We start from the raw sequence: 23709 nt of genomic DNA, 5'->3' as shown, positions 1-23709 counted from the left end.
ACTATGCCCTACCACGGTGTTATATATTTCCAAGACTGAAAAAACTTTTAATACTGTAAATGTGTCTTTAGGTCCGTGATTGGAAAAAAAGGAGCATCAAAGCGACCAGCTATGTTGAAAATAACTGGAAGAAACAGTGTAAGGAACTAGTGAACTTAATTTTTCAGTGTGAAGATTCTGAACCATTTAGACAACCTGTTGATTTGGTTGAATATCCAGTAAGTTGTCACTGTTTGAATGTTTGGGCCTTTCCTGTTTTGTGTAGAGATTGGGGTGGAGGTATTTAAAGTAGACTTTAATGAGTAAGATGTCTTAGCTTCATGTTAACTTTGTTTCTTAACACTGAGTGGAAGAGTTGTATTACACAGTTTTTCTTGAATCTATGGACACCCTTGTAACTTGGGCTGAGACTTAGTTAATCACTGCTACTTCGTAATGGGAGGATCCTACATGGTTATTATGTTAGTAGGGCCAGCCCCAGGAAAACTATAAATTGGATAAAAGCATCTGTATTCATTCCTCCAGTATGGGAATAGAAAATGACCTTTAAAAATAAGAAAGATTATAAAACACAGATTTACTGTAGGAAGCTTGGAAATTATATAAGAGTGTAAAGAAGGAAATAAAAACCATTCCACATCCTACCAAGTATATCATTTTGGTATATTTCTTAATGTCTGGGTCTCTTTAAAAATTATGGATGATTCTTAAGATCTTCTAACCTTTTTCTCCTCCCTCATTTTGAATATTTTAGAGCTCTGATGCACTTGCATTTCTAAAAGTAGGAATCAAATCTTTGAACTAATTATTGTTTTTAAAACCTAGGACTATCGAGATATTATAGATACTCCAATGGATTTTGGAACAGTAAGGGAAACTTTAGAAGCAGGAAATTATGACAGCCCTTTGGAATTTTGCAAAGACATCCGGTTGATATTTAGCAATGCAAAAGCATATACGCCAAACAAAAGATCAAAGGTAATTTTAAAAGTGGTTATCAGAGAAAAAAGTGTGTAATCTATGTTGATGGTCATTTTCCCCTTGGCTGGTAATTGTTGGAACTTTACAGATAAGTGAGGAGAGGGACCACTGGTAAGAACAGCGCTCTACCGCTGCCCGAGTGTCTGCGGTTGGCCCCTTACAGCAGTTCATGTTTACCTTTCCTGAAGTTGTATAAACAAATGGGAATTGATGGGAATGAGACTGCTGGTGAATGTGATACCTAGAATGAGAAAAACCTGTGTTTTCATTCGTGTAGGACTCTTGAAAAGTGGATTAGAAATTTACTGAGAGAGGGTGGAAGAATATTACGAGTGAAGGAAGATCTGAAGTGTGGGTGGGACTCCTGATGCCATACTAGTATTTGGGATGCAAAGAGGAAGCACATGAGCCACCTGATTTTTTAAGAACACTAGTAGAGAGGACATCCCTCAAGTATTATTAAAATGTTACACATTGGATAAGTTTTCAAAATTTGTTGAAGCATAATAAATGTACAAAAGGGTACATACACTCTCAGCTAATTTTCACAAATATCACAAACCCTTGTAGCCAGTGTGTGTTGGGTAATTAAAAAAAAACCACGATTCGAGAAGATCTTCAAGTAAAGCACTTGCTTAATATTGTAGCACCTTGTCCATGATCAGTGACTATCATTGCTAATTAACCATTTTGTCTTAATTTCACTTAATTTTCTGTCTTTCACCACTGCGTATGATGGTAACGCTGAGTTTTTTCATACATGCCCTCTTTTCATTTTGAGGCACTAATAATTTTAGTACCCGTTTTTGTTAAATGTTTATGTTCAATTCAAATGTACTACTGAATTTTATGTAAAACCTAATGAGAAGACAGATAATATGAAAGTGATGATTCTTAAGAGAAGTGGGGGTTTCAAACTTAATATGATGAGGGAAAAAATCACTCATTAAAACTGGTGACTTACACTAGAATTCAGATTTGAAGGAAAAGAATAAATTTAAGGTATATACAAAATAGTGGAAATAATTGTCAAAGATCATTTCAGAGATTCAAAGATCAGTTCAAAGATTTTGAATTTCACATATATTGTGCATATGTATGTGTGTATATATTTATAAAGCTTGCAGGAAATTCATGTATCCCACACACCTTTTTTAAAGATTCTCTAGTGTTAGTCTCTCCACCCTTCTGCCCAGTGCATCAGTGATTGATACGTAGCTTTTGAACATTAGACTTTTTCACTTATTTTCCAAGAGTGATTGTGAATGAGTTGAGAGTACTTCTTGTAAATACATAGCTGTACCAAAGTTATTTACAGTAGCACTTAACATCACACTGCTGAATTCTTTGGAAAATTTGATACTATTTAATGGTAAAACCTGTTAAGACACAGTCTTTCCTATCTGTTAAAGGCCTAGGGTCTATTTTCTTCTCCTGGAGGAAGATAGCCTTTGGTCTGTAATTCATATTTAGATCTAGGTAGCTTCAGAGGCAGTCAAATTGCAAGTTGGAGACCAGGGTGAAAGTGCCTTTGTTTCCTCATTCCCAAGGAGACACTGCTCTTTTGCTGCCTAAATAGTAATCCTTAAACCCACCAACTTCACATCTAACTTTGGGAGAAGGGGACATTTTTTGAATTTGTACATGTGAATATGAAAATGGGAAAAGCCAAATGAGAACACTTGACATGTAGACATCAGTCCTAGATTCCAGAGAATTGCTTGATTTAAAACGACTTTCTTTTCATCTGAGAGGTATATGTTTGATGCTGTTTCACTGAAGGAAGGGGGGCAGTGGGTAAAATAAGGAAAAGCTGTTGACTATAATAGTGATAGAACAGATTGCAAGTCGCCTGTGTTACACATTTTTTTTTGTGAAAGTATTTTTAAAGGTATGTTGTAGTTCTAGTTTTGCTTTTATATCCTTGCAGATTTACAGTATGACCTTGAGATTGTCTGCCTTATTTGAAGAAAAAATGAAGAAAATCTCCTCTGATTTTAAAATTGGTCAAAAATTCAATGAAAAACTTCGAAGAAGCCAGAGGTTCAAGAGACGGCAAAATTGTAACCGTGTCAATCAGGCTAACAAAAGTATCAGGTGAATTGGTTATTGCAGGCTTTGTATGCAATTAGACAAATTTCAGGTTGTGATACTTCTTTAATTTTATTCTAAAATGATTAGGAGTACGGTATATTCAGAATGATGTTTTTTTTATGGCTTGAAAGCACTGCATATAGAGCTACTGTACAATTTGTAATTAGGTATTTAAAGCATTTAATGAAGACTACAGATTTAAAAATCTTAGGATTAAAATACTATTTTTAATAAGCTTTTTTTTAGTGCAGAGAGTAAAGTGGGTACTTTATATGACTGTTGAGCATTTGTGTAACAGAAATATTGATGAAACATTATGCACATATGTACATGTGTGGATATGATGGATGGTCTCCCACAGGCCTCTGAGGCTTTCTTTGTTTTTCCTGCTCTTCCTGTTCAGATGGGATCGTACTGACCTACCGAGGTCACGGATTCTGGCACCAGCTCCCATCTGCTGCTGAGCCGTCTTCTCAATGTCTGTTTCGGTTATTGCGCTTTTCAGCTCCAGAATCTGTTTGTTTTTTGTGATTTCTATGTCTTCATCTATATTCTCTGTCATCGTGCTTCCTTTTATTCTGTAAACATTATTTCATTTGGTTTTCAAATGTGTTTATAGTAGTTGATTCAAATGTCTTTAGTTCAACATCTGAGTCCTTTCAGAGACTTTCTGTTGCCTTCATTTTTACCTGTATCTGGGCAAACTTCCTTGGCTCTTGGTATGTCTTGTCTTGTTTTGTTGGAAGCAGGACATACTTAGTAAAATAACGTTGCCGTTCTGGAAATACCATCTCTTCAGATTTTCTTGTTGCTGTTTGTTAACATACTGTAGAAACTCTGAATTCTGGTCCTTCTCTCTCAGTGATGGTGCTTGTTGCTGGTCTTCTTTAGTGAGTTGCCTAAACCAGTTCTGTAGTCTGTTTTTCCTGCAGTGTTAAAGCCACTGAAATCTGCTTTTTAAAAATTAAAAGAAAATTTTGGGGACTGTCTTCCTGGATGTTTTCCCTGACTTAGCATAGCTCAGTGGTCAGAAATTTTGTGCTTAAACACTTTAAGTAATAAGCCTTCCACCCTTTTCTGAAGAAGGTCTTTGTGTGGAGTGGGGCAGACTTCACCTTCTGCTTACATTTTTTCAGGCATGAGTCTCAAGGTCAGCCAAGGACAACTAGATAACAGGGCTCTCCCCAGTCTTTCTTGAGTATGTATGTGGAACCTTCTACATCCCCAGGAAGACATTGGAGCTTTTCAAAGATTCCTGTGACTCTAATTCCCTAGATCTCCTTTAGATTTTTGCCCGAACTTCTGTTGGCTCTAACCGGTGGCAGAGCTTAGGCAGTTGTGTGATTGGCCTGGCTGCATTGCCAGCAGTGAGTTTGGTGTCCGCAGGCAGAGCATGCATTGTCTGAAGCTCCCAAATCGGCCAGCTCCCTCTGCCTCTTTCTCCTGGTCCTCAAGGCTGTGCCACAGAATTGGGGTGTGCGTGACTGGGAGGAGCCCAAAGTTAAAATGCCAAAAACTCCAGTCAAGTTTTTTCTTAGATTCAGAAGGTTTTCTTGAATAAACGCTTTTTAATTTGTTAAGGGCCTATGATTACTTTCCAGAGTTGTAAAATGACTTTTTTGGATGAGTTTGCCAGTTTTATCTTTGCTTTTTGGGTGAGAGGATTTGCCAAAGTCTTCCTTGCATCCTTGCCCCCTTGTTTAGAATAACAGAGCTGCCCTGAAATGGGTAAACACGTGTTCCTCAGGTAAATGAGTTTGTCCTGTTCAGCTGCTTTACAGCCTGTAATTCAGGGACATACATTACGAAGTACTATGTGAGTCCTCCCTGCTTTTTTTTTTTTTTTTCTTTTTCAACTTTTAATTTTGAAATAATTTCACAATTACAGAAAAGCTGAAGAATAATTGAAAGAACTCCTTTATACTCCTTACCTGGACTCACCAGTTTTTCATAGTATGTCACATTTGCTTTATCACTGCCTTATCTTTTTGTTACGTGTTTTTCTTCTAAATATTCAAAAAGATATTTCTGACATCCTAATCCTTTACCCTTAAATACTTAGTGTGAATTTGCTAAAAAAATAAGGTTCTTTTTTTTTTTTTTAAGATTTTATTTATTTATTCGACAGAGATAGAGACAGCCAGCGAGAGAGGGAACACAAGCAGGGGGAGTGGGAGAGGAAGAAGCAGGCTCATAGCAGAAGAGTCTAATGTGGGGCTCGATCCCATAACACCGGGATCACGCCCTGAGCCGAAGGCAGACGCTTAACCGCTGTGCCACCCAGGCGCCCCTAAAAAATAAGGTTCTAACCACACCTTATTGTATTTCTACCATCGACCCAATAATGTCCTTAAGGCAAATTTTTTTTTTCTAATCTAAACCCAAAGGAGAATCTTGCATTGCATGTAGTTACTGTCTCTGTAATTTGTTGTTTAAAAAAATGTTAACTCGGGGCGCCTGGGTGGCACAGCGGTTAAGCGCCTGCCTTCGGCTCAGGGCGTGATCCCGGTGTTCTGGGATCGAGCCCCACATTAGACTCTTCCGCTATGAGCCTGCTTCTTCCTCTCCCACTCCCCCTGCTTGTGTTCCCTCTCTCGCTGGCTGTCTCTATCTCTGTCGAATAAATAAAATCTTTAAAAAAAAAAAAATAAATAATGTTAACTCATTTAATCATCACACAATCCTATTTTCAAATTTTTTTTTTTTTTTTTTAAAGTAATCTCTACGCCCAGTGTGGGGTTTGAATTCACAACCCTGAGATCAAAAGTCACAGGCTCTACCAACTGAGCCGGCCAGGTGCCTCTCTTTAGTTTTAATCAGGAATTTTATTTTCAGCCTTTGTCTTCTTAATTGACAGTTTTGGAGAGTATGGGTCATTTATTTTATAAAATGAATCTGAGTTTGGGTTTTTCTGTTACCGTATGAGTTTAATTTTTTCATTTACTTATTTAAAAAAACTCTCTTTTGAAAAATTGAAGAGTCCAACCGTTCAGAAAGACATAGGATAAAAGGGGAACAATCTTACATTTACCACTTTGTTTTCTGTTTAAAATGAAGTTTATGATGAATATGAGCATGTAATTATTTATTTTTGTATTTATTGGTCTGTCCTCCAGTTGATAGTAATGGAAATTAATACTTTGACATAAGAAGCTTGAAATTTCTTGGTGATAAAACATCTGCTTTAAAGAACCTTGTGGTTGTCTTTGAGCTTAGATTAGATACTCTTAAAACCTCCATTATCTTGTCATTTTAAATGAAAATAGGATTATTCAACATGAATATTACCGAGATCTGTTAATTTGAAATCAAAGACTGTCTTGTCCTAAACTTCTCCTTTTTCTTCATAATCCATGGCTCAGGGACCCAACACGGTGAACTGGTTGGTACTTAGAAGTAAACAGATTGGTCCTAGAAAAAACTACCTTGTTCTGATCTTTTTTTTTTTTTTTGCCTCTGTTCTTACTATTTAGGTTTTGTTGCTTTCTCCTCTTAATTTTAGAGTCTTTAGGAACGTATGAATAGACCAGAGAGAAAATTGTGTCTGAGACTCAGTTTTATAATATGAATGAATGCCCGTGTTACAAAAACCTTGGCTCCTCTTAGCATTTAATCCTAAGAACTTACGGTATTCAGTCTGATTCTCTGTAACTCTGCTACTTACGCCAGTTTAGAATAAAATATTAGTAGTAATCCATGTGAGAATAAGATGTTAATGAATATTTTAATGTTTCGATCATAAAATTATTCTCAGGTTAAGTAATAGTATACTTTTACTCAGGCATTCTCTGTTTAATTAAATTTTGTTTCCTTTGTTCCTGTCTTTAACCAGAAATGTCAAGCAGAAGCGGTTAAAATCTCAGACAAAAGTAATTCCTGAATTGGTAGGTTCTCTTACCCAGTCTACCTCCAGTAGGGCCGCTTACTCTGCAAGCCACAAGACAAGTGCTAGTGTCTCTTCAGGGGTGACGTCTGGTGACTCCTCGGATTCAGCGGATTCAGCGGGATCGTCAGAAAGAATGAGAAGTAGGCCTGTCACTCTACACAACGGCTCTACGTTATCTGGTGAGACAGGAGCATTGTTATTTAACTGCCAGCATTCCTGTGTGTAGCACTGCCGGTTACTGTGGGTTCAGAGGAGAGAATAAATAAGACTGGCCTAACAGTTGAGGAATTTACAATTCTATGATAGAGTCAAAAGTAACAAATATGCAGCAGTTATAACTATATGTTTGATAAGTGCTGGTCTTTGCAAATGGTGCAGCCACATTCTATGCAAACTTGAATCTTCTACATTTTAAATAATGGGATATAAATATCACACTTTGTATGCAAAATTTGATGCTTTTGTTTTTCTTTAAAAAAATAAACGGCATAGTCATCATGTGAGCTTAAAACTGGATGGCATAGTAAATTCTAAGCTGTTGATGTTCTTGGCTGTTTGGTAGTATAACCGCAGCTGATCCTAACCCTTTGTTAGCACTGTGGGAATGAGGCTGTGGTGGGTGCACACTTCCCTGTTGCTCTGAGTGATTTTGGTGACTTGTGATGATAGTGTAAAAATTACTATAATTTAAAATAATAGGACCAAAGAGGTAGAATGCAGCCACATATTAGAGTGGCAAGCCTTGCAGAAGAGTTTGGATTACTTAATTGGGTCCCTTGGTGAGTAAGGAAATCACATGATTAATTCTGTTTCGGGATGATCAATCACTTTGGCAGTAAAATGCAGGGAAGGGGAAGAATCTGGAAACTGAGTCAACATGGTGGGGAGTGGAATGGAATAGAATATGAGCAGTCAAAATGGCAAGTGGCAGAGCAGTTTCAGAGGAAGAAACACAACTTGGTGACTGGTGCCCTTCTAATGCAGCCACTTTCTTTAACGCGGAGTTGGGGTTGTATTTGTGGAGCAAAATTTTACCTTTTAGCAACATGCTCCCACTCACTTTGATAAAACTTTCATTCTGTGGTAGGTATGTAAGGATGGAGTGGACGAAAGAACGGGAAGCTTTTCTGTGCCGTGTTCAAACTGGAGCATGCACTCATTAGTGAGGTAGTAGGGAGAAGTGACCTGTACTGTTTAAATTATTTATCTTGTTTTTTCTATCCCTCCCCTCCCCCTTTCTGGTGGAACATGTGAAAATGACCTCTTGAGCCGAAAGTGTGTGCGGTACCACTGTACAGGGCTTACTAGCAAAAGGCCTGAAAGTGTGTCCACTGACGTGGGGCTTAACAGTGGTTGTCTTTCCTACAGCAAATACTAGTCTCATAGGACAGAAGTGGATGGGGGCTAATTAACATTTTTTTTAAACAGTTTTTTTTTTTTTTAAGATTTTATTTATTTATTTGACAGAGATAGAGACAGCCAGTGAGAGAGGGAACACACGCAGGGGGAGTGGGAGAGGAAGAAGCAGGCTCACAGCGGAGGAGCCTGATGTGGGGCTCGATCGCATAACGCCGCGATCACGCCCTGAGCCGAAGGCAGGCGCTTAACCGCTGTGCCACCCAGGCGCCCCTAATTAACATTTTTAAATGGAACTTTATGAAATATATAAACTGTATTTTCTGAATCCAACCCAGGATTAATATGTTCCTTTCAGAAATGAGAGAACAGACTTGATTTGGAATGCTGATTATGTACTTTCCTTTTTTTTTTTTTTTTTTTTTAAAGATTTTATTTATTTATTTGAAAGAGATAGAGACAGCCAGCGAGAGAGGGAACACAAGCAGGGGGAGTGGGAGAGGAAGAAGCAGGCTCACAGCGGAGGAGACTGACGTGGGGCTCGATCCCAGAACGCCGGGATCACGCCCTGACCCGAAGGCAGACGCTTAACCGCTGTGCCACCCAGGAGCCCCGATTATGTACTTTCTAATGCCAAAATTTTTTGAGTTGTTCTTTAAAACAGTTTTTAAAAATATAATCTCTTCTAAGTATTTTGAGAATCTGCTTTTAGTCTGTTGTTACGAAACAACTGCTTGTGTGTAAAGATAGAATATGTGTGATGAACTGTTGATGCCTTGTTTTTCTTAGAAAGTGAGATGGAAGATTCCTTAGGTACCTCTTCATCATCGGCTTCTAATAGTTCAGAGGAAAGCAAAGAGAGTTCAAGACCTCGTGAATCTTCCTTACGTAGTGGGCTGGCCAGAAGCAGTAATCTCAGGGTGACCAGAACCAGAGCTGCTCAAAGGAAAACTGGTAAGAGACTCATGGTTGGTATTTTGCACGGATATACCCAGGGAATCCATAAGCTAAGTGTGGAATGGCTTATTTTTTTAATGTGTCTGCTACATACGGTTAAATGTCCTTTTTAGATTTTTTTTTAAGATTTTTTAAAATTTATTATCAAGAGGGGCGTCTGGGTGGTGCAGTCGTTAGGTGTCTGCCTTCGGCTCAGGGCGTGATCCCAGCATTCTGGGATCGAGCCCCACATCAGGCTCCTCCTCTGGAAGCCTGCTTCTTCCTCTCCCACTCCCCCTGCTTGTGTTCCCTCTCTCACTAGCTGTTTCTCTCTGTCAAATTAATAAATAAAATCTTAAAAATAAATAAATAAATAAATAAAAATAATTTATTATCGAGAAAGAGCACAAGCAGGGGGAGAAGCAGTCTCCTCACGGACCAAGGAGCTGGATGCGGGACTTGATCCCAGGACCCTGGGATCTGGGATCTGGGACCACGATCTGAGCTGAAGGCACATGCATAAACTGACTGAGGCACCCAGGCATCCCTCCTTTTTAGATTTTTTAAAAATTGAGATATAATTGACATACAACAGTATATTTCAGGCGTACAGCATAATGATTTGATATTTGTATACACTGCAGAATGATCACAATAAGTGCAGTTACCGTTAGTTACTGTACATAAAGTTTTTCTTTCTTGTGATGAGGACTTTCAGGATTTACTCTTAGCAGCTTTCAGATATGCAAGAGTATTAAGTATAGTCATCATGCTGTACATTACATCCCTGTGACTTAAACTGGAAGGTTGTACCTTTTGGTCTCCACCTCCCCTCCCCCCACCAATCTGTTCTCTGATCAGTGGTTTTTTGGAGTGTTTGGTTATTTTGTTTGTTAGGTTCCACGTATAAGTGAAATGATACAGTATTTGTCTTTCTCTGTTGACTTATTTCGCTTAGCATAACACCTTCAGGGTCCATCCATGTTGTCACAAATGGCAAGATTCCATTCTTCTTTATGACTGAATAATATTCCATCGTATAGCTATACCACGTCATCTTTTCCATTCATCCATCAATGAATGCCTTGGTTGTTTACGTATCTTGGCTTTTGTAAATGATGCTGCAGTGAAATTGGGGTGCAAATATCTATTTAAATTAGTGCTTAGTTTTCTCTGGATAAATACCTAGCAGTGAATTGCTGGATCGTAGGGTAGTACTAATTTTAACTTTCTGAGGAGCCTCCATACTGTTTTCCACAGTGGCTGTAACAATTTGCATTCCCACCAGCAGTGCATGAGGGTTCCATTTTCTCTACATCCTCGCCAACCCTGTTTCTTGTCTTTTTGATGATAGCCATTCTGTCAGGTGTGAGATGACATCTCACTGTGGTTTTGATTTGCGTTTCCCTTATTGGTGATGTTGAGCATCTTTTCACTTGTTGCCCATTATTTGTATGCCATATTTTGAAAAATGTCTACTCACATCCTCTGCATTTTTTAATCAGATTTTTTTTTGCTAATGAGCTGTATGAGTTCTTTAAATACTTTGAACAGTTAACCCCTTATCACATACATGGTTTGCACATGTCAGTAGGTTGCCTTTTTATTTTGTTGGTGATTTCTTTTGCTGTGCAGAAGCTTTTAGTTCGATGTAGTCCCACTTGTTTATTTTTGGTTTTATTGCCTTTGCTTTTGGTGTCAGATCCAAAAATCGTCAGCAAGATCAGTGTTAAGGAGCTTACCCCCTATGTTTTCTTCCAGGAGGTTTATGGTTTCAGGTCTTACATTCAAGTGTCTAATCCATTTTGTGTTAATTTTTGTGTATGTGTAAGATAGTAATCTTGTTTTATCCTTTTGCCTGTTGGCCGTCCAGTTTTCCCAGCGCTGTTTGTTGAAGAGACTGTTTTTTCTCCATTATATATTCTTGTCTCTTTTATAAAGTAATTGATGATGTAGCCATGGGTTTCTTCTGGGCTTTCTCTTCTGTTTCATCCTTAGGGCTCCTTCCCGCCCCACCCCTGAGAGAGAGAATGCAGGAGAAGGGGTGGGGAGAGGGAGAGAGAGAATCTTAAGCAGGTTCCACATTGAGCACCAGGCAGGGCTCGAACTCACAACCCTGAGATCATGACTTGAGCTGAAATCAAGAATCAGACACTTAACCTGAGACACTCAGGTGCCCCCATCCTTAGGGCTTTTTGGATTTAGAAGGGAAATCTGTTTTGGCATTAAAAGGTAGGGAACATCAGTTCTAAAATAATAAATTCATTAAAAAATGTTGAAATAAGGAAGACTTTTCTAATCTCAGTGCTACTTTATTTCTAGGTCCAGTTTCTTTAGAGAATGGATGTGGCAGAAAAGCCACACGAAAGAGAGTCTATTTAAGTGACTCTGATAACAATTCAGTGGAGACCAGTGAAAGTCTAAAAGCCAGGGCTGGAAATAACCGGAAAGTGCTACGAAAGTGTGCTGCCGTGGCTGCCAATAAGATAAAGCTCATGAGTGACGTAGAGGAGAACTCGAGCTCTGAAAGTGTCTGCTCTGGCCGTAAGCTGCCTCACCGTAATGCTTCTGCTGTGGCTAGAAAAAAGTTATTACATAATTCTGAAGATGATCAGAGCTTAAAGTCCGAAATTGAAGAAGAGGAGCTAAAAGATCGAAATCAGCCATCACCACTGTCCAGTTCTCATGCTGCCCAGAATACCACGAATGAGTCTGAAAATGGGGATTCAGAGTCCGAAAGTGATTTGCGAGTAGCCCGCAAAAATTGGCACGCCAATGGTTATAAGTCGCAGGCTCCAGCAACTTCTAAAACAAAATTTCTTAAAATAGAGTCTTCTGACGAAGACTCTAAAAGTCATGATTCAGATAATGTACATAACAGAACTGCTGGTCCCTCTACATCTGGGCAGAAACTTAAGGCAGACAGCAGCTCAGAGGAAGAGGAGGAAGCAGATTCGGAACCAAGGAAGTATGCCGGTAGGAAATACAACACAGCTCGTAAGAATCTTACTTTCCTTAAAAAAGCAAAGATCTTCAGTGAGTCGGAGGAGTCTGAATCTGAAGAGCAAGATCGAGAAGATGGCAGCTGTCACATAATGGAAACAAACCTGATTAGAGGGGGTTCGAAGTGTGAACCGACTGCCGGGTCCCAGCGTTCCTCAGATCATGTATCTGAGACTGATTTGGATTCAGATGATGACAACACAAAAGAAAAACCAAACAATTTTTTGAAAGGTAATTCAAAACATGTAACCTTGGCTCACTGGCATGTTTTCTCTGTTCTCTGTCCTTATAGCATACATCGTTTTTCCCCATGAAACTTCTCTTCGCCAGTGGTTTTCTGTCCACCCCATGCATTCTCCGTCTTTGCTGTGCATCCCTGATGTTCTGTGTGCATGCATAACTGGTCGTTATATATGTTTAGTTTTATTCACATAACAGGCCGTAACAGCTATTTCTAGTAAGATTTCACTTCTTGTATTGGCTGTGGGTTTCAGAAAAGCGGAGACAAACACATTTACAAGCTGTGGTGTTAGCCAGTTTCAGAAGAGGAGAGAAAAGGGTAGGACTGTTTGCTTGAAAGGGATGTGTAAGTCAGAATAACAGCAGCAGCTAGCCAACAGAGTGGCCACTGAGCTGTTCTATGGATCAGGAAATTGTTCTCCATGCTTTACCTATATTAACTAGTTCAGTCTTCAGATCTTTTATGAGCTAGGTAGTAGTATTATTGTTCACGTTACTCGTAATAACCCTGGGGCACAGAGGGGTGAAAATCACTTGCTGATTGAAGGCTGTACTCTTGGTAGGTGGGGGCTGATGAAAAATACTGAAGAGCGTGAGGCAGTTAGAGCTAAGATTAAAGGTGTTGGTGTGATCGGAGCTTGTGAGCTGAAAAAAAGTTTCAGGGAGGCTGAGAATCAGTGATTAGTTTGCATACCTTGGTGCATTGGTAAAGAGAAGTTAGTCTGTATTCACGGAACTGTGTGTGTCAGCTGTATTGTGAATGCGAACAGCAAGGCTGGGAATGTGCTGTGTTGAGGCTGCCCAAAGAAAGGTCAGTGCTCTAAGATCCCGAACATTCGCTGCCATCCTCCTTCCAAGTCCGTAAGAATCCCGGACTTCCCGTTTAAAATGTTGGGCATTTAATTCCTTTACACATACTCTTACAGATTAAAGGAATACTCTGAATTTTTAATTTTTAGATTCTACATCACAAGACCACGGACAAAGCAGAAAAGTTTCCAGGAAAAGGGTCTGTTCCAGTGACTCAGACAGCAACTCGAAGGTGGTGAAGAAGCCCTCCAAAGGCAAGACGGGTCCCCTGAGGACTCCCCGCCGGCGTGCAGCCCCGGCTGCCCGGAACACGAAGCTCGCGAGCGACGCGGAGGACGCCGGCTTGGACCGCGCGTGCGGCCGGAGCAGCGGCGGGAGGAGGAAGCCCCCGCTTTCCGCGTGCGCCGCGGCAGGGACGGCGGGGAGGGCGGCGCGGGAGGCCGAGGGGGGCGGCGCCGGTGCCGGAGCCGCGCCGAGTGCTTGCGAGGGGAAGCCGCCCGCCGCCGGCCGGGAAGGCCGCGCGCGGAGTGTCGCGCCGCGTGTGAGCGGAGACTCGGCCTCCGAGCGCACGCCGAGCCCCGAGCCCAGGGGCAGGCACACCCGGAGCCGCAGAGCAGCCGCTGCAGCTCCGAGCGCGCGGCGTTCCTCGGTGGCGTCTTCAGACGAAGAGTCAAAAAGCCAGACTCCGGGGGGTGAGCGGGGCAGCCAGTGCTCGCCCGAGTCGGCTCCGGCGCAGAAGGCCGCCGCCGAGAGCACCTTCGAGGAGGACCTCAACTACGGGCTGCGCCGGTGGAACGGCCGGAGGCTCCGGACCTACGGCAAGGCCCCGTTCAGCAAGACCAAAGTGCTGCGGGAGGCGCGGGGCGCGGCCGAGGCCGAGGGGAGGCGGCGGCGGCTGCAGCCCGAGCCCCAGCCCCAGCCCCAGCCCCGGAGCGGGCGGGCGGCCGCAGCGGGAGGCGCTTCCAAGCGCGGGCCCGACGCCGGCCCCAGATCCGACTCGGACTTGGCGTCTGCGACGGAATCAGACGGGGACTGTGCCGACGATGCGAAAACCAAAAAGAGGAAAACGAGAGGAAAGGCGAAAGCGGCAAGAAAAGGTAAAGCTTGTGCAGCCGCCGCAGCAAGAGGCTCGAGGCGGCAGAGACAGAGCAAACGGCCTAGGCTGAGTGTGGACGATAACGACTGGGAGGACTTGGACTATGCAAAATCGAAGAGAGGTCTTCGACGTTCTAAAATAAAAACGAGAAATCAGGGCAGAAGGACCGTGAGATACCATGATGGGGATGATGACAGAAGCTTAGAAAATGTGTTAGATTTTGATGATTGCACCTTATGACCTTGAGAGAAAGCCAGTTCATTGAAAGAGGAAATGGACTGGAATTTATGGTGAAAGTTGGCTGTTGAAATTATTTTTTGTCCTACAATTCAGGGAATATATTTATATTTTTCTATGAAAAGTTATGAATGTGACTAAATCATGACTGTTATTTTTATTTGCACTTGCTTGCCTTTGTAGCAGCGCTCAGCACAGGTGCCAAAATATGCTTCATTTTGGGGGCAGATCTACTTTGACAGTATTTAACTACAGATAGCAAGAATTTGAAATGTGTTCAACACTAGACATCCTGGTTATCAAAACCGATAAGCATTACTTTCATGGTAGCAAGTGTCACGCAGTTACTTTCTGAACGCGTCAAGAGGTGGTAGTTTCTAACCCCTGTCCTGTTGTAGTCGAACAATTTCACGTGACCTATGTTTACAGATTCTTCATAAATATTATGTGCATACTGACATTACAATCATGGGAGGTGTAACCATGATTAGTAGGCGAGGTACCTACCACTTTTTGTTTTGTTTTGTTTTCTTTCCCTGGCTACTTGAGCAGATGCATTATACCAGATTTGGTCATTTTCATTGAAATGGTTTCTTTCCAAATGCTGTTGGTCTTTTCTTTCTTTTTCTTTATTTTTAAGGAAAATATCATCAGTTTTATTTTATAAACTTGAATTTATAAAGTGCTGGTAAATTATTTTTTAAAATGTTTTGATTGTATATTTTAAACCTCTAAGGCCCCGACCGTAGTCCTAGCATTTTCTTTTAAATTGTGCACTAACAGAATGCTATATAATTTGTCTTTTCCAAGGTCTCCTGGTTTCTGTGTAAGGGATTTAACCAAAATCTTGGTCTTCCATAGTCTTACTCTGTGAAATAGAGGAGTTTGTGTGCCTTAGATTTAGGAAAAGTGTGTTCTTTCATAGGTTGTACGGGGCCAAGAGAGTATTTAAAGTATATGTAGTTTCCCCCCCATTTCCATTGAGGTTGTAGAGTTGAGTTTTGTTAAGAGTGCAATCGCAAATCTCATCTATATAGGAAAATAGTTAAATGTCATTCTCCATCTCTTTGTTTTAGCTCACTGCTGCCATGTGCAATCCCAGGCATTCTTTGATGGGGCAACTAAGTGTATCTTTACTAGTGATCTCTAGTTTAAATCTAAGAAACTGTCATGTGTTGTGGGAAAATAATTTTGGAATCCATTTAAAGTGAAACTTCTATCACATCATCAAATACATCAAATAAGTACTTATTTTCGAGCCAAATATTCTTGCTTGATAGGTTGTGCTACTCCATACAGTGTAGGTGGCCATTCCTAGCTTGTTTGTGCCTGAAGGTGGACTTGATTCAAATGGTTTACATATTTGTAGCAAAGGAGTATGTTACCGTACTCCCACCTTTGTTATTTATTGGCCCTGCGTTTGGTTCCAGACAAAATTAACCCTTTTCTCCTGTGTATCCCGAAGGTGGCAGGTATGGAAAAGCATCAGACTCTGGTGTCAGTGTTAGAGAATGTTCTTAAGTGTTGTTACTTTTCAGTTATCTGTTCCATTCGACATGGTAGAAGGTACTTTGCACTCTGATGCAAGGGGAAGGGTGTTTTTGGACATTACCAACTGAGATAGGTGGGACGGACTTACCCCTCCTTTGGTTGTTTAGAGAGCTGTCACCACGTCAAAACTAAGATGCTCTTCTTTATCAAAGTCTGTGTTAAGTATGTGGTAGAGAGAGTGATTCAGGAGAATTGTCCTTGACTATTGACCTGAAAACATTAATGGAATGTTCTTTACTTCCCTAGTTTTAAGCAATGGTGGTAGATGTCCTATCCATTAATTTATTTAAACTCTTCTAAAGCTTCTCTGTTTTATATCTATTCTCAGGGTTATAACTCCATGTTTACCATCGTCTGCAAAAAGGTACCAAAAAAATCCATAAATACAAATATAGAATACGTTCATAAATACATAAATTCTTTTGGTAAAATGAGACTTTGATCATTTAGGCTTCATCGGTAGAACTATTCTTATCTTTTGGACTGAATTAACTGGTCACAGATTGGCTGGTCATCCAATTACTAATTTTTCTTTTTTGTCCAAAATTGTTAGACCTTTGTGTTTAAGAAAGCAGTATTTTGGTTTCACCTGGAAAAAAAAAAAATAAGAATTTGGCCTCATGACTTTGAAGGCATGGTTGACAATGTTAGCTTCTCAAGTTCTGAAGTAGAACTAAGGGATTATAGTGAGAATCATTTTTATGGGTTTTTTTGGTCATGGTGCTATTCCTAAGGTTAACTTTGAATATGTGACACACACTCCTAAGTACTTTAAGGAAAATTAATAAATAATTAATAGTTCAAAATGTTTACATTGAGCACTAGAACATGTTTGACTTTTTTTTCTACTTCTCTTTATGCGAAATGCGCAGGGATTTAATGCACGGATGTACTTTAATGTGTTTGGGATCAGTTTGTATTTTCTTGTGAAAAAGGACAAAAGCTTGCAGATTGAATGTGAACTGATCCGGAAGTAAGTGCTGTAGCTTTTCATTGCACTTGAAGTCACTTAACGGTGTATATGAACAACAACAACAAACTGCTGTGGTTGTGTATGTCCAGAGTCCTATGATTTTATTCATTCAGGGTTGAAAAAAAGGGCTGAGGTATTTAGATTTGAGTTTTGATTCCTTTGAAAGACTATTAAGAAAAAAGATGTCAAACATTTGAGAAATAGGTGAGGTTTAAAAACTTTTTTTTTTTCATGTCAGACTTTAAAAGGATATACCAACAATGTGTAGTAACTTCTGAATAAAAGGGAAAGTATCCCATTTTCAGATAATTTTTAGGGTGGTCGTTCTCCCTTTTTTATTTTAGGGGAAAAATCTCTGATTAAATCTTTTCTCAATTTAGTTATTATTTGTAAAGCAGTTACAACACCAAAATTTCTTCTAAATAGTAGAGAGTTGCACCTAAAAAAGCAAATTAATTTTATAATACAAAAATGGGGGGAAAGAACTTATGTCTGGGGAAAAGGCACTTCAAAACCTAGAATTGCAAATGAAAAAGGAGGTATGAAGCAAGCCAATAACAATGCCATCTTGAAGGTATTACTGTCCAAAAATAAGAATAAGACTTGTCACTAAATCTTCACACTCCATTGGTTGCTGACATCTTAGGTAACAATTCTTAGAACAGCCTTGGGTTCATACTACATTCCCTGCCCCTCTTCTAGCCTTTCTTTCTTTAGAATAACCAGAACACAATTTATTAATTTCAGTGTATCATTTTAAAAACTACACTGAAAGGACTTCAATCTCTCGTCAGTGCACATTGAATTTGTGCCACCTGAAAAAATGAGAGGTTTTTGTATCAGAATGCAAGAACATTGTTCAAGGTGCTTACGATATTTTTGGTTTTCCTTTCTACTCAGTTGTATTGGATTTTTTTGAGTAACTTTTAAATGGCTAGAACAGCTCCATCATTTTCATCCATGTCAAGTCAGCATATTGCCTTTATTCAGCATCTCGGAGTTGTCCGCGAACACTCCAGTGTCTTAGATTGTGTGGAAATTGTAGTTGAGCCTTTCCTGGTGTGATGTAGTGCGACAGCACCCTCCCTGCGGGAGAGCTCTCCGTTATTACGGAAGACCGTCTCTCAGCTTCTGCTGTGGGTAACACGATGTAATAAAGCAGAAACCGTAAGAAATTTGCAACGTCACTGTTTAAAGACTGTCTCTGATTCTAGTATTTGGGAACAAAGACCAAACCAAGAAAGATTTGTCAACGCTAGGGAGAAAATGGAACATTGTGGAAAAATCTAGTCCAACTAGATTAGTGCTAATATCACTTGGTAGCTCAAAAGTTGTGAGTTAATGGAGAGGATTAAAGTGTAAAGACTATAATGGTGAGGGCTGTGTTGTCGTTTCTCACTTTTTAATTAAGGTTTTTGTAGCTATTTTCTTAAATTATAGATGTTGCCGAAGAGTACGTGGGGATTCTCAGAGTGGAAAGATTTTTACTAGTCACTAATAATCTGCCAGGCTGGTTCCTTAATACATTGTGAATTTGGTGGAAAAATATCAAGACTTCTACTTGGTGTCTCCTTAAGTGTTACTTGTATGGATCTGATGTGGGGAGGTCGGATGGGGACAGTTCCAACATCGTGGTCTTACGGTTTCTGCAGGCCCTGTCTTTGGCAGCATGTAAGTAACCATAGGACATGTATGTATGTGTCACGACTGATCGTTCCACTGAATTATCAGTGTTTGAGCATATTTTCTGGTCATGCTTTAGTTTTTAAGGTAAGTTTTGTCATTTATTAAAACCTTTATTGGGAATTTGGACTCCTAAAGAGGCATTCTGACTGACCTAACTGAAACGAGGCGACCAGTTACAGTTTGCATGGACTGCAGCCGCCAGCCTGGCCCACAGGAGTATTATTTAGAAGTTGCTACCTTTGTTGATGAGTGGTTAAATGTTAAAACAATCTTCCGGTTTTAATATATTGAAGGTAGTTTTCTAGGTGTTGATCCAGACTTAGTCCTCGGACCGTATGCACACGTTCAGTTCACCTGTGAAATTCTAACCGTTTCACTGGAGCCGGACAAAAAGCCAAATCTTTGTTTTTCCACTCCCACACAAGATCTCTCAAACTTTTCTAAATTAACTTGTTACCACATTTCACAACTCTCAGTTGTCATCTAGGAACCAGTTTTACTTACTTTTTAAAGCAATTACGAACTAAGATAGTAGAGTATAATAAGTGTAATGTTATCCTAACATTTTTTTTAAAAACTACTTCAAGCCTTCTAGCTGATTAATTCTATAAGGTCTGCAGTAGGCAGTCGATTTCCCTTGCAACTCACCCTTACTCTTGTCTTAAACAGCTCTATTTTCTCTCTCAAACCTCTGTCCATTTGTGATTTCTTTCTCATGCAGGCAGAATGCAGGGCCACACCCTGTTGTATGGGCGGAGGGGGCTGAAGGGGGTTGAAGGGGGTTGAAAGATGGGCCTGAAAAGAGGTTGTCCTTGGATTGTCTGTGCCGTGCTGCTTTTCGCTGGGGAAGTAATAAAGTAGATTGAAAACCAGGGTTGATTTCGGTTACCTTATCCTGCCCAACAGTTTAAAAACGCTCTGAGATCTCTCTCAAGAAGTTCATCAAACCCAGAAACCAGTATTACACTGTATGTTAACACAAATTTAAATTTAAAAGTTCATTAAACAGATACAGGATCCCTGAATTCATACTTTATAGAGCTTTTATCAGATTTTTAGAAAAAAACTGCAGTAGCCATCACAAGTCTTTGAGAATCGTGACTGTTAAGCAGTGAACTGTTTTCTGGGGATGAGAGCGAGCCGGAGAGTGATGGGCTGCAAGAGCTGTCAAAGCCAGACGAAGTTCTGTGGTGCCATCACTGCGTGTGTGGAAGACTGGAGTTCATCTGCTCCACCACAAAAGTGACCACGCTAGCGAAGAACAGCTCTTGATTGTGGAGTTATTTCTGACAATCTCCAGACCCGATGTGGCCATACCGTAGAAGCTGACTTCTCAGTGTTAACTCCCCAGAAAATAGAAAAGTGTTCAGCCTGGGGAGTTAAAACACGTACACAGACTTTCCGGCGTATGGGATCTTTTTGGAAACTTGCGCTTTAGGAGGGATGAATATCAGTGATAAATGCTGTTTGCTTCCTGAGTTTTGAGCATTTCATTGCTTCTCAGTGAAGGGCAGACAAGACGACATCTCAGTCTAGCTCTGATAAAAGCCTTGTTGGAGAGAAGTTGCTGTGATTTGCAATTAAAAGGTTTCCCCCACCAGCCACAGCAACCAATAATATAAGTACTTCAAAAGTATGTGAAATAGGCTCGTACATTTTCATTTTGATTCAGACATGCTTTCATCTTTTTCCATTCTCTGATTTGTTTTTAATACTCCACAGTTAAAATGCTGATGAGATTAAAAATGTTCATGCTTCTAGAGCAATGACGTGAAGTTTATTTTGGATCTAGGGAAAGTTTTGTATTAAGTATCATAATTAGAATATGATTAGTCCTTAAAATAGAGAAACTAGAGATAATTGCTTTGAATCAGAACTAATGTCTACATCCAAGTTTCTTCTGTTCACCACAGACCATCTTAGAACACACAGGGACACAAAGTGGTCATCTAGGTGAACTGTGATGGGGTACAACTACCGATGTTAATTTTTACTCTATGAATGAGGTTTTTGCCATATCCAAATAGGGAATCATTTATAGGAAAGGAGCAATGCCTCAAGCTCTCATTGACTGCTCCAAAACACGTGACCGACCAAGACCATCTGGGACAGGAGGACTTCCCCGAGTCCGGTAGTGACTTGTTAGTATTAAGCGATGCCGCACAAATGTATTAGAGCAGTATCCTCCAGGAGTTTTAAGCTTGTGCCCTAACATATAAATTGGATTTCTCTCTAACCCTGAATGATCCTGTATATATTTCTACAAACTGTTTGTAGTTTTCTCAAGGAGAATAAAGCACTTTATAATTTACCAAGTTCTCAGTAATAAAATTAACACTGACTTTCATGTATGCATTATTATTATTATTTTTTTAATCTCCCACGCTGTCACTCTTCTGTCTTCCTCAGAGTGCTTTTATCTTTATTCTGTGACATTCCCTTTTTAGGTGTAAGGAGCTGCAGCCTCAGCAGGTTGGAGTGGCTGTACACAGAATTGACTCGGTTATCCCCCCACACACACATAGTTGAAGTGCAGATTTTCTTCAAGTACTTTAAAAAGCCTACTTAGAGTTTCTTTTGTAGAATCTTAACTGTTTTCCCTTATTTTGGATTACAGATAAGCCTTCATTAAAATGAGTTTGTATTTACTGGACTCGTAAGTTGCATTAGTACCTCAAAAAGGAATTAGTTGCTGCCACTTAAGTCTTTTTGTCCCACAGAAGTGTTTAGCTGTGCTAGGATTTTATCTATACTATCAACTGGATAGGTTGTTGGGAATGAACTGGTTATCGACTTTAAAGGCGGTTTCAACATGCAAATGGATGTAGTTGAGCGACGCTGGTCTTCATCTTGCATAGGTCAGATTTCACCATAATTTTGTTGTATATTTATAAGAGCGTTTGTCTTGTAGCATATTAATTCACATTCTGGTATTTGCTTAACACCGATCTAGGTTGCTTTGCAGAGACATTTGTTGGTAGTTTTAAACATTCCTGAGAAAATTCCCTTCGAAGTAGAAACACCGTAGGCTGCGCGCTTTCTCATGATCCCTGCTGTTTGTGCCAGTGACCGCACAGAGCCCCGCCAGGCGGGCGAGGCTGTGCCGCCCAGCAGTCCATGATGATGAACTTAGTCCGTGAAAATGCCATTTTTGCAATGCCGGGGGACTTAATTGAACAAAACGTGTTACCTTCAGAAGTAGAATTTCACTGGAAAATTATAGAAGTCACGTGATTGACAAAAAGGGACTGATGCATTCTTGGGGGGTTACTTTTAGTACAGTAGTTCCTAACCTATCCTGGGAGACCTCTAACAGGTCTTGGAGAAAGCACAGGCACATCTTTGAAGTGAGTTTCACAGACTGAGGGTAAAATCTGAAGGGCTTTCCTTTTGAGAGCAGAAGACTTTTCCTCAATCCTCACTCTATTCATGAACATGTCAATCCACAGAAGCCCGTTTTCACCTGTACTCATTCGTGCTTGGTGGCAGAAGGGTAAACCTCTCGGTTCATAAAGGAAAAACTGGGAAGATTGGTGGTGGTTGGTAGTCTCACTGCAGTACAATAATAGCATTACTTGAGGGCTGACAAAACGAGTCCTTATTTTCTCATCCTTAGTGGTGAAAGGGATAGAGTGGGAGAGAGAGTCCGGATGTGGAGTGTGGGTATTTCAGCGGTCTCTAGCCTGTTCTTGCCAACTGCTGAATGTCTGCAAACGAGGTGGGGTCCTCCAAACCCCTCAGCAAGGCTTGTGTGTCTTTAAAGCAGTCTTCGGTAGCTTGACTTCGTGGCCGCAAGGCTACATTGCCAACAGATAAGGCCTAACATGCAGGGCTGAACTTCGGATGCATTTTTGTCAGGAAATAACAGGTTTTGCCAGCTCTCGGAAGGCGTTCCTGTGAAACTTCTCATAAGCCCAAGTGGGATAAAGCAAAGACACAACTACCATTAATAATACATGGAGAAAATTGAGGGCATTTGCAGACTGAAAAGTCACCTCTCCAGCTTCTCTGATACCTTAGGACATGGCTTACCAACGGGTGCACAAAAATCGGTGTAGCCCAAGCCCCGATGCTCGGACTGTTCAGGAGCTCGGGCCGCCCGGGCACCCGGTGCGCCGCTCTTGCCGCTCAGGGCGTGTGCTGCCTTGCAGACGCGCTCGGGAAGCCAGCACCACATGCTGTTTGCGCCTGTGGCCCCCGTCCTTTTTTTTTTTTTTTTTTTTTTGAGAGAGAGCGAGCACAAGCAGGGGGAGGGGCAGGCAGAGGGACAAACAGGCTCCCCGCTGAGCAGGGAGCCCAACGCGGGACCCCATCTCAGGACTCTGGGGTCATGACCTGAGCCGAAGGCAGACGCCTCACTGACTGAGCCACGCAGGCGCCCCCCCCCCCGCGCCTTTTTTTTTTTTTTTTTTTTTTTAATAAAAGTGAAATCCTCTTAGATTTCTTTTGGCTAGCAAAACCGGGCAGGTCTTTTGTAAAAGCGAAGTGGCATAATGTGAACTTTCAAAAAGCCTAGGAATGCATTAATGAATCCTGTATTAGAAATGTGAAAATCTGGCTTTGAGACCTTGGCAGGAATAAAACTGATTCGAGCCCACCTAAGCTGGTACACGTGGGGTAGTGGGCGCAACATCGCGGGGCTTCTCAGCACAGCTGGGATGGATCTCGAGCCACCCTTGGAAAGTTGCCTCTCCATAGCAGCTTCCCTCCTGCTGTTCGGCGGATCCCTGTTCCTAGCCCTCCGCCGCGGTAACACGCCTCAAAGGAAGCTTTCCTTGCCCCGCGGCTGTGTTCGGTTTCTAGAATGTGGTTCTCAACGCCCCCTGCACCTCTTAGTTCTTACAGCAACTAGAGTTAACA

General features: G+C 40.9%; 1 protein-coding gene across 2 annotated transcripts in view; it reads left to right on the top strand.

The window, feature by feature from the left end:
- Positions 1-21196, top strand: part of BRWD1 (bromodomain and WD repeat domain containing 1) — a 111456-nt gene extending 90260 nt beyond the window's left edge. For both annotated transcript variants that reach the window (XM_026502098.3, XM_026502025.3), the window contains exons 35-41: positions 72-218; positions 826-978; positions 2912-3078; positions 6908-7140; positions 9107-9271; positions 11576-12487; positions 13456-21196. In XM_026502098.3, the coding sequence (XP_026357883.2) occupies positions 72-218; positions 826-978; positions 2912-3078; positions 6908-7140; positions 9107-9271; positions 11576-12487; positions 13456-14642 (2964 nt within the window). In that variant the 3' untranslated portion in view covers positions 14643-21196. The remainder of the gene's footprint in view (positions 1-71; positions 219-825; positions 979-2911; positions 3079-6907; positions 7141-9106; positions 9272-11575; positions 12488-13455) is intronic.
- Positions 21197-23709: the final 2513 nt, after the last annotated feature.

This window comes from Ursus arctos, unplaced genomic scaffold, assembly GCF_023065955.2.
Source record: "Ursus arctos isolate Adak ecotype North America unplaced genomic scaffold, UrsArc2.0 scaffold_4, whole genome shotgun sequence".
Lineage (NCBI taxonomy): Eukaryota > Metazoa > Chordata > Mammalia > Carnivora > Ursidae > Ursus > Ursus arctos.
The sequence above is the reverse complement of the archived record's forward strand: the minus strand, read 5'-3'. Positions and strand labels throughout refer to the sequence as shown.